Source organism: Vipera berus (genome assembly GCF_964194415.1).
Source record: "Vipera berus genome assembly, chromosome: 9".
Classification (NCBI taxonomy): domain Eukaryota; kingdom Metazoa; phylum Chordata; class Lepidosauria; order Squamata; family Viperidae; genus Vipera; species Vipera berus.
In genome coordinates this window covers 22044781-22061436 of record NC_138212.1, presented here as the reverse complement: position 1 = coordinate 22061436, position 16656 = coordinate 22044781, and the positions used below count along the sequence as shown (strand labels likewise).

The 16656-nt window shown below is 51.4% G+C and overlaps 1 protein-coding gene across 1 annotated transcript; it reads left to right on the top strand.

The window, feature by feature from the left end:
- Positions 1-7890: 7890 nt before the first annotated feature.
- On the top strand, positions 7891-9972 carry POU3F1 (POU class 3 homeobox 1; the record flags this gene model as incomplete). The annotated part of the gene is made up of 2 exons (XM_081334866.1): positions 7891-9018; positions 9661-9972. 2 exons carry the CDS (start codon positions 7891-7893, stop codon positions 9970-9972), a joined length of 1440 nt encoding a protein of 479 aa, XP_081190992.1.
- Positions 9973-16656: the final 6684 nt, after the last annotated feature.

Sequence of the window (16656 nt, the reverse complement as noted above, 5' to 3'; positions counted from 1 at the left end):
CTAGTTTGGATCCCACGCAGTGCCCAAAGCACAATAATGATGTGATGGCGATGGGGAGAAATAACGCAACCGAAGAGCGATAGCTGCCCCACTTACCGAAGAGGGTTTTCTTCAAGTCAAGCTCAAGCACTGGTGGCTTCATGGACACGTTCAAGGCTGCAGAGCGGAAAGAGTTCCCACTCTCACTTCCAGGGTTCTTTGCTCAGATTTGCTGGCTAACCTACAACCCTGGGATTCTCTCGTGAACAAGCGGTGGCCAGGCCAAATTCCGCTTAGTTTCAGAGTTCAAACAGAGCAGCACAGACAGTAAGAAAAATGTTAATTTATGAAGCCAAGCAACCAAGGAAGCTTTGGTAATTTAATTATGCTACATCTTTACTGTAAAGTGAGATGCAGGCTCAACCCTGGCTCCTGAAATTGGGACATAAGTGGATGAGGGCCTTCCTCAAAAGAGCACAACTCATGGCTGAGAGTGGGCTACTGGTCATCGCAAAATCCTAGAGTTGAGGGGTCCCAGGTCCAGTCCTCTGTTCCAGGCGGGAACCCAAACAAAAATCTGGCATCTGATGAAGGTCCCCTGCTCCGAAAAGCATTCCCCCCCCCCTCAGACTGCTCTTACAGTTAGGAATATTTTTCTTTTCTTCTTTTTAAATTTCAAATTCCAACTGGAATCTGCCTTCTGCTATATTAAGCTAGCTAACAGGGGAAAAACTCAGAATGATCTTAGTTGATCAGAAAATTGTGCAAACAGAATAAAATTTAAGAGAGAGAAATGCAAAGTTCTTTAAGTGGGAAACAGAAATCAAGCGCGCAAGTATCATTCGCTTGGGGGAAAAAAGATCTTAGTGGAGTGCTTGACGGCCATCATAGTAGTATGAAATAGTGTGTACGTGTGGGTGTGTACGCACATGCACGTGTGTGTAATTTCGGGTTCAATCTATCAGGAAGAGATACTTTTCCAGGCTCAGATCCCACCTTGAATGAAGAAGAAACTTCCAAAGAACATGAAAAGAGGAGCAAAAAGGATCAGGCAAGCAGAAAGCGTCTCCCAAGGAGAGATGGGTTAAAAAAAGTTTGTTCGGTCCTGATTATCTTCTTCAGATCCCTGATAGATTGCCACAAGGAAAGGAAGCCCAACTTTCTTCTGCCCTAGTGCACAACACAGAGTAAAGAAGGGATACAGGAAGTCACACACACACACACACACACACACACACACACACACACACAGCTTCAGAAAGTAGCCTAATCTCCTCCCCTTCCCCAAACTAGAGCTAGGCCAGGTTTGCACAATAGGTTAGTGAAGGCTAAAGTAGGCTGGTTAGTTTCAGGTTGAGCATCTCATGGGAACAGAGCAGTGACTGGCATCTTCTATGAACCAGGACATCATTTTAACAGATAACCTGGCTTGTTTGGGAATCCCACAGGCAAAGACAGATTGCACAGAGTTTGCAGCTGCTGCACTCAGACCTCTGTGAGAAGGCAGCACAAAGGCTTGCCAAGAAGCCCAGGGAAGCCTGCCTGCGTTAGGGCAGCAGCTTCAGCCACGGCTAAAGCCAGTCCTCTCCGGCATCTGCTTTGGAGCCTCTGCGGAAGAGCTCCCCTTGGCTGGTAAGGGCACTCCTCACCAGCGGGGGGGGGGGTGGGGGTGGGCTTCATTCAGCACCAGCCCAGAGGAGGGGAGCTGCAGCAAGAAGGGAGGGTCTGACCTTAGGCTTCTTTGGGCTGCTATTTCTGCCCCACTTTTCTGACCCCACCTGAGCATCTTCTAAGTTAAAAGAGCATGAAATAAAAAACATTGGAGAAACAGCAAGAAAGACAATCTTTTCCCCTTATGGGCTCAGGTCCTGGCCTCATCAAAGAATCCTAGGGCTGGAAGGGACCTCGGAAGCCTTCTATTCAACCCCCTCCCCAAGCAGAAGTCTTTATTCTATCCCAGACAAATGAATGTCCTAATCTTTTCTTGAACATCTGCTGCAACGGAGAAGCCAGAAATCCTGGGGGCAAACTGCTCCTCTGATAAATCGTTCCCACTGTCAGGAAATTTCTCCTTGGTTTTACGTTGCATCTCTCTTTAACAAGCTTCCACTCATTGCTTCTTGTCCTGCCTCAGGGGCTTTAGGGAACCCCTCTTCTCTGTGACAGCCTTTCAAGTCCTGGAAGACAGTTATCATGTTCCCCCCCCTCTAATCGTTCTCTATGATAGGCTAGACCTGGGGCAGGCACCCTGGGCTCTTTTACGACTCGTGGACTTCAACTCCCAGAATTCCTGAGCCAGCATGGCTCAGCTTGGAAACCTCTCCCTTTCCCCTCAGCGTGGCTGGCTCAGGAATTCTGGGAGTTGAAATCCATGAGTCATAAAGTGGCCTAGGCCAGGGGTAGGCACCCTTGGCTCTTTTATGACTCGTGGACTTCAACTCCCAGAATTCCTGAGCCAGCCATGCTGAGGAGAAATGGAGAGGTTTCCATACTGAGCCATGCTGGCTCAGGAATTCTGGGAGTTGAAGTCCACGAGTCATAAAAGAGCCAAGGTTGCCTACCCCTGGGCTAGACGTATCTAGTTCACTTAGCCGTTAATCATATGGTTTAACCTCCAGACCCTTATCATCTTTGTTGCTCTTCTCTGCACATTTTCTGGGGTCACAGCATTTTTTTTTATATCTTGGCAACCAGAACTGGATGGAGGACTCCAAGTAGGACCTCACTAGTGCAGTATAAAGGTACTCCCACTTCCTGTGATTTTAATGCTGTCCCTCTGTTGATGCAGCCTAGGACTGACTGCATTGGCTCTTTTGGCTGCTGCAACCCATTGCTGGCTCATACGTAGGTGATGATCCTCTAAGACACCTAGATCCTTCTCATGATAATACTACTGTTGAGCCTATTCTATACCTGTGCATTTGGTTTTGCTTGCCTAAGTGTAAAACTACTTTTTTCACATTTGCATTTTGTGGGATAGGGCCCAGTGCTCAAGTCTGTCAAGATCCTTCTGAATCTTGAATCTATCTTCCAAAGTTTAAATTGAAATTCCAAATCTCACAGTAAATTCTGCTTTTTCTATGCCCAGACTGAAGTTGATGGGGGGGGGCTTAAAACTTGCTTCTTTACACTGAAAACAATCTTTCAAAGCCACAAAGAAGCAATTTGGAATGTTCCACACTGTGCACACTTTTTTTTTCTTCAGTGGAGATGTTGGGTGGACCAATCACAACATCTATTAGATGGTCCCTGCCTTTCAAGGATCTCACCAAGTACTTACGGCATCACCTGGATGGTGTGATCCCCAGTTTTATCCCCTGCCAAAATGAGGTTGGCTGTGTCTCCTTTCTTCTGCAGACTACAATACAGGCCATCTGCAAAAAGAAACACAGAGGAGAGCAAAAGTCAGGACAAGGCATAATGATGAAGCTGGTTGTTCTTTTCCCACCAATCTCTACAAGCAGGCACAATGCAGTTAAAAGTAGAGAACACAAGGAGAATTAGTATTAGAGTTTGACACTCAGTCACCCAGATGTTTAGACCAGATTTGCAATTTTTATACACTGATCACATCCTTCCCAAGGACCTGGTATAGGCAGATGTCGCTTGAAAGTGTGAAAGGTACCATCGCAAAATGTAAGCTGTTCCAAATAAAGCTGCCTTTTGCAATTGACCGATGGGAACTTGTCAATGCCAATGGTTCCAGTGGTTGTTCACAACAATATGAAGTCAGAGCTGTGGGTTCTTTAGCTGCTGTTGGCCTTCACACGTATCAAGTTCTTCCCAAGAATCTAGGATGTCCTCATGTATCAGCGTAGTCACAAAAATGTCACCCGAGCAGTGTGGTCTTTTGCAGTTGACACATGGACATTTTGTCAGAGTGCAGATTTTCTAAGCACCATCCAAGATATTTGTAGTATGGCACCCAGAAGAGTGATAACCACTGGGACCACCACAGCCAGTTTATGCCATAAACTTACAACTTCAATTTTCAGATCTTGATACTTTATGACTTTCTCCAGTTCTTTGTCTTCTATTCTACTATCCCCTGTCATTGCCACATTAATTATCCACATTTTCTTTTTTTCAATCAGAGTTAAATCTGGTGCGTATGTACCAAGACGTTATCAGTTTATGCAGTTATTACAGTTCAGTCAGACAGATGTTTAGACTGGATTTGGCATTTTTAGCTAACTATCAAATCCTTCTTATCTAGCTTTATTACCGTCGCCTATAGCCAATGGTTCTGGATGGCTTAGCACATATCAAAGACAGAATTAAGACATAGCAGTCAAAAGAGGGGCTCCACTAATTGCATGACATGGAACAGAGCTCCTTCCTCCAGATCCTAAGAGAGCAGGCACAGAGCACTTGCAACAGAGAAGGCACAAGGTGACGAGTTTAATTGAGTGCGCCAAGGGCACAGCCACTCTGCCCGTGTGTACCAGGCAGGCCAAAATAACTGGAGACAGGTGGCCAAGCAGATAAGCAGGCCCTATGCAATCGAAGACTTTATGGGTGACAAGCTGCACTTTGAACTGTACCCCGACGGCAATTGACAGCCAATGCAACTTGCACTCCAGTGATGACGTGGGCACAGTGAGTAGTGCCCTTTACTGCTGAGATGTTTTATTTTGGATCAGCTGTCATTTCTGGTTGATCTCCAAGGACAGCCCCAGGTATCTCACATTGCAGTAGTCCAGCCAGGAGATGAGTAGGATGCAATTGCCTCAAGTCAAGGAATGGGTGTGAATGGTGCACAAGAGGAACCTGTACAAAATCCTCCTGCCGCAGCTTCCATATGCTTATCAAGCTGCAAGGCCAGGACTGCCAAGCTGTGCAGAGGGACATGCAATCCCATCCGGGACTGTGTTGTGCTCCGTAGTAGGGTTCGCCCCACTACTCTCTCTCTAGGGGGGAACCCCACTAGGCAGCACAACACAACTCTCTCTCTCTCTCTCTCTCTCTCTCTCTCTCACACACACACACACACACACACACACACACACAGAGAGAGAGAGAGAGAGAGAGAGAGAGAGAGAGAGAGAGAGAGAGAGAGAGAGAGAGAGGGAGGGAGGGAGGGAGAGAGAGAGAGAGAGAGAGAGAGAGAGAGAGAGAGAGAGAGAGATTTCCTGGACTTTACTTTTATCCTGATGAAAATTCATTGACAAATTCATTATTTACTAGGTCTTGCTGCATGCAAAGACTGGCTTGCTGGGATAATCCTTGAGGTGGGTCTTTCCCCACAGGCCAGCACAAAGTGGGCATGAAATGGGCTGCCCCAATGCCAGCCTTTCTGGTGGGTGTCATTGCATCTCTTCCAAGGAATTGCAGGGGGGGGCTGAATGGTGTCCCTGCCAGACAGTCCCGTGGCAGGTGAGGCTCCATGCTGGAGGGGCTGCCTCTCCCTTCCGGTGTCCCTGGGAAGCAGACTTCGCATCCACAAAGGGGGCCCCAGCAGGGAAAGTTTCACGGACTCCCTGCGAACTAACCCTAATATGCAACTTTTCTTCCCGTTCCAAGAAGCGGTCTTGTAGGGATGTGACATTCATGCACGGGAGATCGTGGGAAGCAGGAGGGTGTTAAGGTGAGGCTGGGGATGCTGAAGAAGACTGCAAGAGAAGGAGGGGAGCGGGGGAAGGGGGTACTCCTTCATCCCTAATGTTCATACACACACACACACACACACACACACAAGTTTCAAGTGCCCAGCTCTGTCTACCAACTTGCTTTTTGTGTGCCAACGATTGTAAGGAACGATTATAATTGATAAGGAATTGCGACAAATAGATAAATGGGTAGAATATAAGCTTTAAATCTTAGGTTTGAGGCGAGGAAGGTCTCAAATCTACCGATCAAGCAGCACGCTGGGTCAAGAACAAGCGCGGGTGGGGGAGTGGCGCTGAAAACTCCGTCCCTTCCAGGGGAACGGAGCCGGCGGCCGGCGGCCAGGAGGGCGGACCGGCACAAGCTCCCTTGGCGGCAGCATCCCCGGACCACGCGAAGCGGGCCTTTCCTCGGGCAGTGACGTCAAAGCCGGCTGGTTCGCGGCTTCCGCGAGATTCGGCCGGTAGCGGGACGATCCGCAACCGCCGCCGCCGCGCTTCTGCCGAGGCCGGGGCGGTGGGGGGGGGTGTGCAGCAGCCCCTTCCAGGTGGACCTCGGAAGGTTTTCCCCGTTTGGCCAGGCCCGGGAGCGGCGAGAGGCATTCGTGCTCGCCAGAGGTCCAGAAACGCCGGTCGAGAGCAGCGAAGCGCCGCCGGGCCCGGGGAGGGAACGGGAACGGGGAAACCGGCCCCGGACCAGAGAATCGCCCAGCTCCCCCTCCACTCGCGGCGGGTGTGTGTGGGGGGGTGTCACCCAGTTGGGTTAAAGGCAGAAAAAGGGGCGCTTGGGCTCCAAAGAGGCCCTTAAGGTGGAGGTCGCCGAAAGGCCGGGAGGTGCCTTTTCTCGCTGCCCCGGGAGCCCTTTACGCGCCAACCACGTCTGCGGTGGTGGCGGCGGAGTCGAGCAACTGCCGCTACTCCGAGAGGCCGCTCGGACTGTTCCCGAATGGCGCTGAGGGTTGCGTCCCAAAGGTTGTCCCTCTCTGCCCCTAAAGGGGTGAGCCGCACCTGGTCCACCTTGGGGACAAACGTGGAGGTCGTGGGACTTGCAATATGGGCAGGGTCTGTGCGTCCCCGCGAATCCCTGGGAGGACCGTGGCAGAACATAGAATGACGGGGTTGGAAGGGACCTTGGAGGACTTTTAGTCCAAATTCCTGCTCGAGCAGGACACCCCAGACCGTCCCGGACAAATGGCTGTCCAGCCTCTCCTTGAAGACCTGCAGGGTTGGAGCGCCCCAATTCCTGGAGGCCAGCCGTTCCATTCTTGTCACTGTCCGGAAATTCGGCGGGACGGTTGGACCACCGGGCTCCCAGCCCTGCCGGGGGAGCCTTCCAGAGGGAGAAACCGAGCAGCCTCCAAGACCCATTCGAAGTCCCTCGCTCGCCGGACGGCGGAATCGGAGAAGCCGAGAAGGGAGCGCAGTCCTCTGGAGAGGGTCAGACGCTAATCGCCGGCCAGAGTCGGAAGATGAGTCCGGGCCGGGGACGAAGCCGGTGACCAGAAGGAAGCGCCCGGCGTCCCGCGATGCTCGGGCTCCCTTGGCTTTAGCGACGAAGCTGCAGCGGCCGGGAAGCCGAGCCGGCGGCGGAGGCACCACGCAGTGCTACTCCGCGCTGCGAGACGAGCCACCAAAGCGACTTTGAGCTCCCGCGATTTGACTCCGGAGCGGGCCGAGCGCGCCACCCACCCTTCGGGAAAAGGGGAACCTCGCGGGGCGCGGAACTTCAATGTCCCCCCCCCACACAAAAAAAAACAGTTCGGGGAGCGGCTCCTCCTGAACCCCGGAGAAATGAGTTTCCTAGGGAAACTCGGCTCGCCGCCTGTGCACTCACCTGGACGGACGCCGGTGGGCTCCTGCTCCCGCTTCCCCGGCCTGGAAGAGCGAAGAGGCCAGCGGGCACGCAGAAGGGGCCCCGAAGAGCCCGGCGGCGCAGAAGTCGGCTTGCTCCCTCCCGTCTCCTCCAGCAGCTGCGGGCGCGCTTCTTCCCTTCCGCCCACGCGCTGAGCGCCGGAGCCCCACGAAAGAAGCACCTCCCGCTCCAGTCAGGCATCCCCTCCCTGCGCAAATCCCGGGCCGGCGTCTCTAGACGGGGCGGGGGCGGGTCCCTGGCCGGGGCGCCCTATGGAGGTGCGGGACTGCCTGCCACTCGCGGGCGACGGAACCAATAGGGCGCGCGGGGGGGAGTGGCTGCGCGCAGAGCCGAACCGGGGCTCTAAAGCGCGCCCCGCCGCCCAGGGTGTCCCAGTGAGAGCCGCAGAGCGGAGCGCGGCCCAGCCACCTCCCGTGCGCGACCCGAGCGGCCATGGCCACCACGGCTCAGTACTTGCCGCGCGGCGCCTCGCTCCTGCCCATGTCCGCGCCGGAGGCCGAGCGGCTGCACCAGGGCCCCACCTATCGCGAGGTCCAGAAGATGATGCACCACGAGTACCTCCAGGGGCTGGCGGCCACCCCGGGCCACCCCATGGGGACCCTCCCGCACCACCAGTGGCTCCCGGGCGCCACGGGGGACTGGGGCAGCGGCGGGACCCATCTGGACCACGCCAAGGCCAGCTGCGGGCCGCGCGGAGACTTGGACGGCAGCGGAGGCGGCTTCCACTCGCGCTCCCACCTGGTGCACCAGCAGGCGGCGGGAGGCGGCGGGGGTCACTGGGGCCAGGGCGGCCCCACGCACCACCTGGGCGGCTGCCCCGCGGCCATGTCCCCGACGGCGGGCGGCCCGCAGCCTCTGCTCTACTCTCAGGCGGCGTACCCGGGGCTCAACGGGATGCTGGGCCCGCAGGCGCCCGCCCTCCACCTGCCGCACGGCCACGACGAGGTGGCCGAGGCCCATCTGGAGGGCTCCCCGACGCCGCTAGGCCACGCGGGGCCCGAGCCTCCCTCCGACGAGGACGCGCCCAGCTCCGACGACCTGGAGCAGTTCGCCAAGCAGTTCAAGCAGCGCCGGATCAAGCTGGGCTTCACGCAGGCGGACGTGGGGCTGGCGCTGGGCACCCTGTACGGCAACGTCTTCTCGCAGACCACCATCTGCCGCTTCGAGGCGCTGCAGCTGAGCTTCAAGAACATGTGCAAGCTGAAGCCGCTGCTCAACAAGTGGCTGGAGGAAACCGACGCGGGCAGCGGCAGCCCGGCCAGCCTGGACAAGATCGCGGCGCAGGGTCGCAAGCGCAAGAAGCGCACCTCCATCGAGGTCGGGGTGAAAGGCGCGCTGGAGAGCCACTTCCTCCGCTGCCCCAAGCCGTCGGCCCACGAGATCACCTCGCTGGCGGACTCGCTGCAGCTGGAGAAGGAGGTGGTGCGCGTGTGGTTCTGCAACCGGCGGCAGAAGGAGAAGCGCATGACGCCGGCCGGGGGCCCGCACGCGCCCGCCATGGAGGACGCTTACTCGCAGGGCGAGGCCTCCCCGCCGCTGCACCACACTCTCCGGAGCCCGGTGCCATGACTAGATAGCGGCGCCGGCGGCTGCGCAGCCGGCTGGTCTGGCTGGGACCTGCGGCAGGACTCTTGCGCGGGCGACGTGTTGGGCCTCGGGGACAGCGGGCAGCCTCGGAGCTAGGAGACCCGACGCCGGCCGCATCCCCGCCCGGGGGAGCGCCCTGGGCCTTCCCGCCGCGGCTCGGCTCTAATTTAAACTCGCTATTTATTGACCCCCCCGGAAAAGCACCGGCCGAGAGAAGCGCGGAGGGACTCCGCTTCCTTGAGGACGCGTCCGGGCTGCGCCTGTCTCCCTCGCCCGGAGGACTCAAGGCGGCGCTTCTAGACCCGACGGTCCAGCCCTCCTCCCTCAGCCGAGCGGGTCCCTGGGGTCTTTCCGAAGGGGGCTGGGGGCCAGCGCCCTCGGAGGGGCTCCGCGCCCAGCGAGCGGTTGAAGCCGTTGTCTTCCCCCTTATTTATGTTACAATCAATTATTTTATTACTCTCATAAAACATTTATCCGGAACCCGCCTCGTGTCTTTGTTTTTAAACACCGAAGAGAAAGGCGGGGAGGGCGCAGGGCAGGTTCACCTTGGGTCCTGGGGACGGGCGCGGCTAAGCCCTCCTTCGCCCACCAGGCTTCCCCTTCTTCCCGCCGCAGGGCCTGTGCAAGATCCTGCGGTCTCCAGGCGGCCGGGTAAAGCCTGGCCTTAGGGCCGCGCTCTCGAGTCGCTCCGGAGCTCCCCGCCCGGCAGCGCAGAGAGGCGAGCGACGGCTGGGTTGCCCCCGTCTTCTCAACTCGGGCCGGACTACTCCGTTCTTCCCCTGCCGCTCAAGCGGGGCCGGCGCTGGCCGGGAAAGGGAGGCGCGGGTAACGATGGCGAGTCGGCGCCGGGATATTCTGCTGGAGTGCTGCCGTCCATCCGCCGTCCAGGGCTGTGCTTCCGAGATCGGCCTTCGCTGGCCTCCTTAGGAGAGGAGGTCGTTTTCGGTGGAAAGCCACCAAGGTGAAAATAATCGGGAAAACGCTAGCCTTTTTCCTGAAAGGGGAGCCGCGTTTCCACCCGAAGGGCTTTCAAAGGCGAGCGTTCAGGTTAGGCCATGATAAACGCCTTAGACTTTAGGGCGCCAAAACAGCTTTTTCTTTTTTTATTATTATTTTTTAAAAAAAACAACAGCAAATGATATCTAAGTAGTAATTTTCGAATTATGGCCATCTCCATGCTTTCATTCTTTTTTTATTATTTAATCCACTTTTAAGTGCTTGAAATCAACTTTGATGACAAGAGGAAGACCAAAAGCGATCCCGTACCTTTTATTACCTTAAACCCTGCGGGGTGCCTCAGATGCTTTCTGGTTTATTCCTTGGACTTCCCGGACCGAGGAGATGAGAGAAAAAGGCAGGAAGGGGAGCCGGGCCACGCTCCACCACGTTGTTGCTGCAAGCCAAAGCAGCCTTTCGAAGAATTTCTCCGGAGTGAGATGGGGAGGAAGGAGCATCCTTTGGAAATAGGGTGAGTGTCTTAGATGAACTTCACCACCTTCCATCATTCTTGAGGTTGTTGGGCAGAGAATTGAAGTAAATGCGGGGCTTTTTTTGGTCATAGAACGCCCAGAACAGAGTTCCGGCACCTTTTTTGGGATGGAACCTTGTAGGGTAGGCAAGGCGGGTTGTATGATGTGTGTGTGAGTTCCAGCACCTTTTTTTTTTTTACAAAAAAAGCACTGAGTAAATGGTTTTCTGCAACTGCCTCTTGCCTGGCAAACATCCACCTTTAGAACAGTTTTGTTGCGGTTTACATCACAACCTGTTCTGTGCCTAAGTGGCACAGCTTCAAGTCGGTCTTTTGGCTCCACTTCCCTCCCTCCCTCCTCCTGACATTGGGGATTCCCCCATTTCCAGAGCCTGGGGGGGCAGGGGGGTGCCTCTATTGGGCCATTAGCTGCCAGTTGGCAGGCTTTTGCTCTGCTAGCACAGAAGGGCCGGCCAAGCTGTCGGGAGATGCTTTGTCCTTCTTGTCCCAGAAGGAAGCAAGTCCCCGAAAGCCAACTCACTAGGCTGGAGGAAGCAGAGATTAAGCAACCGGCCTCCACTCAGCTCAGCTCTTCTCTTCTCTGCTATAGAGCAAACAGCACACAGATGTCAATTTGCCTTGGCTGAAGGAGGAAGGGAATCTTCGAGGACAGTATTTATTTATTTTTCCCCCAGCAGAGCATGAAGACAGCAGCAAAAGGGAACTACAGTAAAGATTTGGAGATTTTCAGTTGCGTTTTCAGAATTGCATCTGGGTAGAAAGAGCTCCGCTGGCTCGGAGCTTCCCTCCCGCGTGTGAAGGATAGGAGGAAAAAAAGGCAGGAGGGAACCGGGCCCTTGTCTGACTGCTGAGGAGCAAAGGCAATCTTTGACCCTGCTAGAAAGATCCTGTGGGGTCCTTGGTGCTCTCGGAGGATCCTTCCCTCCAGGGGTACAAATGTCCTCCGTTCTCTCCAGAGAGGCTTTTTTTTTTCCTGTGAGAGCCCCCCCCCCACCTCTCCAAAAGCAGCCAGGCTGCACCGCTACCCCCTTCCCCCACCCGTACCTCTTGGCTGCCCTGGAAGGTAGGGAAAGGTGGAAATCGGAATCCAGATGTTAATCTATTTGGGTTATGTACACAAAACAGAGAGGAGCCCATCCTTTGCCCCAGGGGCAAAATGGATGGATGCCCAATGTGCAATGGTGGTTTTCTGCACGACAGGGTCTTTCTCTTAAGGAAGTTAATGGGGTAAGCCAAAGATGTTCTCTTTCTTTCGTGGGAGGGGGAGAGATCGTATGGGCTCCTTGTTAGGGAAAAAACTGCTTCTTTTGAGCCAACTGCTGGGGAAAAGAAGCCATATATTGATCATGAGGAAAAACCCAGTTAGTTCTTCTGCTTTTTTGGTATGCTACATAAATCCACCAGTCATTAGACCAAGTCATCAAGTTCAGGGAAACAGCCCCCTTGCATTCACAGGGCTGTTGCTTTGTTTCTTCAGCATCTGCCAGGCATAAAAAATATTCCTGAGAAATGCATCGCGCTAATGCATCTCTCTCTTCTCTCTCTCCTCTCTCTCTCTCTCTCTCTCCTCTCTCTCTCTCTCTCTCTCTCTCTCTCTCTCTCTCTCTCTCTCACACACACACACACACACACACTGCATGGCTCCACACTGAATGGCATCTCTAAAGCTGAATTACCCATACACAACAGGATACGACTCAGCCCTTGAGAATGCCCTCTTTCCAATTGTGTCCCTGTGACTCTGCTAGGCACCTCAAGGGGATGCCCAGGGCAAGGCATACCCATTGTGCCAATGGCATGTAGACACCAGTCTGAGGGATAAAGGGCATAAGCGGGGGGGGGGAGTGTAGAGAGAGATTCGCCTTTTTTGGAGAAAAAATATAAATTGATTAACTTGGTTGGTCAGTTCATTGATGGATGAGAATTCAGGTTTCTGACTTACACAGAGAATTGATTCCTAATATTTGGTACTTTTAGGCTGCTCAAATGAAGGAACTTTATTATTACAGTTCAGGTCCTAAAATTGAAAACAACCAGATGGAATTTCAAAATGCAATACAATCTCACTAATTAGGTAACTCACTACTTAGTGAAGCTTTACGGTTTGCCTGCAAACTTTTGTTGTTGCATGGGTGATACCATCAAAGTGGTCTTCTTCACGAGAAAATTATAAATTTGCTTGCTCTGAACAGGCCAGCAGTCTTTGTCTTATTGAGAGCACCCTTCTTGTGGAATCCACATCCCAGGCGGCTCTAGGAGCTGTTCTCAGGGTCATCTAAAAGGATCTACATCCATACAATTGTGAAGGAGCCTTGTTGAAAAGCAACTGAACAGGGCCCCCCCCATGGAAAACCTGGGAAAGAAAATGTTTGGGGTGTAAGGTCCGGGGAGATCACTGACCAGCCTTTTCTGGGTGTCAGGAAAAGGAGACCAGCCCTCATAGGCAGGCAGGACGCAGGAAGCACCCCAATTATGGTGAACCAGGGTGCGCATCACCTTGGCAGCTGCCTATCAGACTGAGCCCCACCACTGGGCTCCAGCCATGAGCCGGAGAGAAAGAGAAGTAGCCACATCTTTTCCAGGAATTTTATAGGGTTAACTCATGTAACCTCCATCTGCAAAGGTTCCCTGTAATTTCAGTGGGATCTGAGAAGAGAAAGGTTGGTGGCTGTGAGTAATGCCAGGAACCGAGAATGAGCAAGGGCACCATCTGAGAGGCTACTCCATCCAACCTGGAAAGGAGGAGGAGGAGGAGGAGGAAGAGGCGAGCTTGAAGGGGATGGAGTCTCCTGGCACACCTCAGCTTTGTGGCTGCCACTGTGACAGTTACAGGTAGGTTACAGGTAGGTGGTCCATTGATAAGGCCACCTCTTATCCCCTTGCCCAGCCCCCAGCTTATACAGTACACACAAGACCTCCTTTTCACGACGCGTTTTTTATTTTTAAACTGTGTTGGCTAAAGAACAGAATATAACAAAGAGAGTTGGAAGGGACCTTGGAGGTCTTCTAGTCCAACCCCCTGCACAACCAGGAGACCCTATGCCATTCTGGACAAATGGCTGCCCCATAGGCAAGCTGTTCCACTGGTTGATTATTCCCATGGCCAGGAAATTTCTCTTTATTTCTACATTGGATCTCTCCTTGATTAGTTTGAAAAGTGAAAGAAAACTGATTTCATTTAATCACAAAGACATTTTTCCACCCTCCAACCGTAACTGATATTTACAAAATGGTTAGATATTATAGTGAAAAAATTTAAAAATTTCACTCATGGCCAAGTTTAAAATGATACAATTTGTTTTCAAACATCACTGTAAACAGATGAAATGTGTTAGAAAATATGAACTTACTTATTCATAAGAATGTAGCAGATTAAAACGATTCAAAACCACTAAAAACCGTACATATACAATAGTTTACCTGAAATAAAATGTGTTTGGATGGCCAACATTAAAATAAAACCACAATGGGAGCAGTTAAAGAGGGAATATGATTTCTTTTCAATAATGGCTTAGAGGAACTTGTGGAGAAACATAAATTTTATTTTCTGAAATCTTCACTTAAAATTATACCGAAGCTTTCACTTCAGGTTTAGAGTTTTACCACAATACCATACATAAGGATTTCCTAATATGTGTATATCTCCTACCCATGTAAGATAATGTTGCCCTTATATCGAGCAAAACTGGACACCTCATCATTTTTGACCATCTCCTGAACCAGTGGTATTAGTTAAGAAGCACATATTGCAAAAAGAAAGTAACTGTCTTTTTGCAGTGATGTATTTCTAATGGGATTTTTTTTTTGAGGCAGGCAGGAACAGAAAATTCTTGGACTGCAATCCTGTATAGAATTTAGCTGTGAGAAGCTCCCACTGAGGTCAGTGGGGCTTATTTCTGATTAGAAGTGCATATAATTCTATTGCAAAAGTCCAGAATGAAAAGCATATGCTGCCAATAAAATGTATTGTGTTTTTATTTTAACCTTGTCTACAGATGCCTTATAGGGACGTGGTGGCTCAGTGGGTTAGGACGCTGAGCTTGTCGATCAGAAGGTTGGCAGTTTGGCAGGTCGAATCCCGAGTGCCGCGTAGTAGAGTGAGTGCCTGTTACTCGTCCCAGCTTCTGCCAACCTGGCAGTTCGAAAGCACGTAAAAATGCAAGTAGAAAAATAGGGACCACTCCGGTGGGAAGGGAACAGCGTTCCGTGCGACTTTGGCGTCTAGTCATGCCGGCCACATGACCAAGGAGACGTCCTCGGACAAGCGCTGGCTCTTCGGCTTTGAAACGGAGATAAGCACCGGCCCCTAGAGTCGGAAACGACTAGCACGCATGTGCGGGGGAACCTTTACCTTTACCTTACAGATGCCTTGTGCCTGCTTTGCAGCAAAAAAAGGGGAATGGGGCTGTCATATTTACCACAGAGCAAATGGGATCATAACAGACCAGTATTTTCAGTGGTGGAAGTCAATGTAGGTTGATTCTAGTCTATGAGAGATGGCATTTGTTAGTAAATATATTTGGTACCAATAAAGAAGAATATTTGTAGCTCAGGATTGGAATGAGGAGTTCTTGGTGCTCTCTGAGCTTTTTAATCAGTAACATTTAAATACTGTATGCATAAGCCTAATATATTTGAGGGGTCCGTGATGCTGTCTGGACTTGGTTGTTTTCTTGCAGACATTTTATTGCCCGAACTAGCTAACGTCATCAGAGCTAAATGTCTATGGAGATTCTCAGTCATCCAGGTCATGGTTCTCCCAAAAGTGCTTTTCCAAAGGCAACTGGGCTAACTTTGTTTTTCTTTGAAAACATTTCGCTTCTCAGCCAAGAATCTTCTTCAGAAGCAAAGAAAGTCCAGCTGCCTTCAGAAAAGCACCTTTGGGACAATCATCAGTGCTAGTAACATCATTAGCGCTAACGATGTTACCTAGTTTGGATAATGAAATATCTGCAAGAAAATAACCAAACTCAGAGAGCACCAAGGACCCCTCAAATATATTCGGCTTATACGTATTTAAATGTTACTGATTAAAAGAAACTCCTATGGTGTCCAATAAGACTAAAAGCAATGATTAATTAAATATCGCAAAAATACAAAATGACAGTGAAAATTCGACACACAGCCTACAGCAAACTTCCAAGCGCAAAAATAGCTAGCTTCTTGCCAGCAGCAAACTAATCAAAGCCATGTTAAAGTGGGGAAATAATCCATGTTTTCCTCTTATTCCCTAAAGGAGGGAGGGATCTGCGTGAAGCCGCCTGGGATCGACCTTGCCACTTTCCAGGAGCAACTGCCACAACCTCTCATCCTGCAAGTTCATTTGTTATGTACGAGGTTCATATGTCCCTCCAATAAAGAAGTGATGCTTGATGTTTCCCAAACCTCATGCAGCAATTGAATAAAAAAATAAGATGATAATAATAATAATAACAATAAAATAAGAGTAATAATCATACTAACAAAAGAGAAAAGAGTTAAGGGGAAAGGAACATAACTGACAAACATCCCCCTGTACGAAGGGACCTCCCCAAGCTTCAGGTCCCAAAGTCTGAAAGATTCAGGACCCTAAGGAGACTCTGGTCTCAGGGAGAGCCTCGGTTTCAGAGACGTTCGGAGTTGCAGAGAAGACCCCCCCTCTCTGTTTAACTTTTATTACAGATTTTTTTAAAAAAAAGATAAAGATTTTTATACTAATACAAACTAGTATAAACTAAGAAAAAGATGAAAAGAAATCAAAGAGGAAGAAGGCCTACTCTCAAAAGTCTACTTTAAATAGGGTAGGGACCCACAGGGAACGGGAACAACAACAACAACAATCGAGTTGGAAGGGACCTTGGAGGTCTTCTAGTCCAACCCCTTGCTCAGGCAGGGAACCCTATACCCGTTCAGACAAATGGCTGTCCAGTCTCTTCTTAAAAACTTCCAGTGTTGGAGCATTCACAGCTTCTGGAGACAAGTCATTCCACGGATTCATTGTTCTAACTGTCAGGAAATTCCTCCTTGGTTCTAGGTTGCTTCTCTCTTTGATTAGTTTGCTTCTTGTCCTGCCTTCATGTGTTTTGGAGAAGAGCTTGACTCCCTCTTCTTCATGGCAGCCCCTGAGATATTGGAGTTCATCC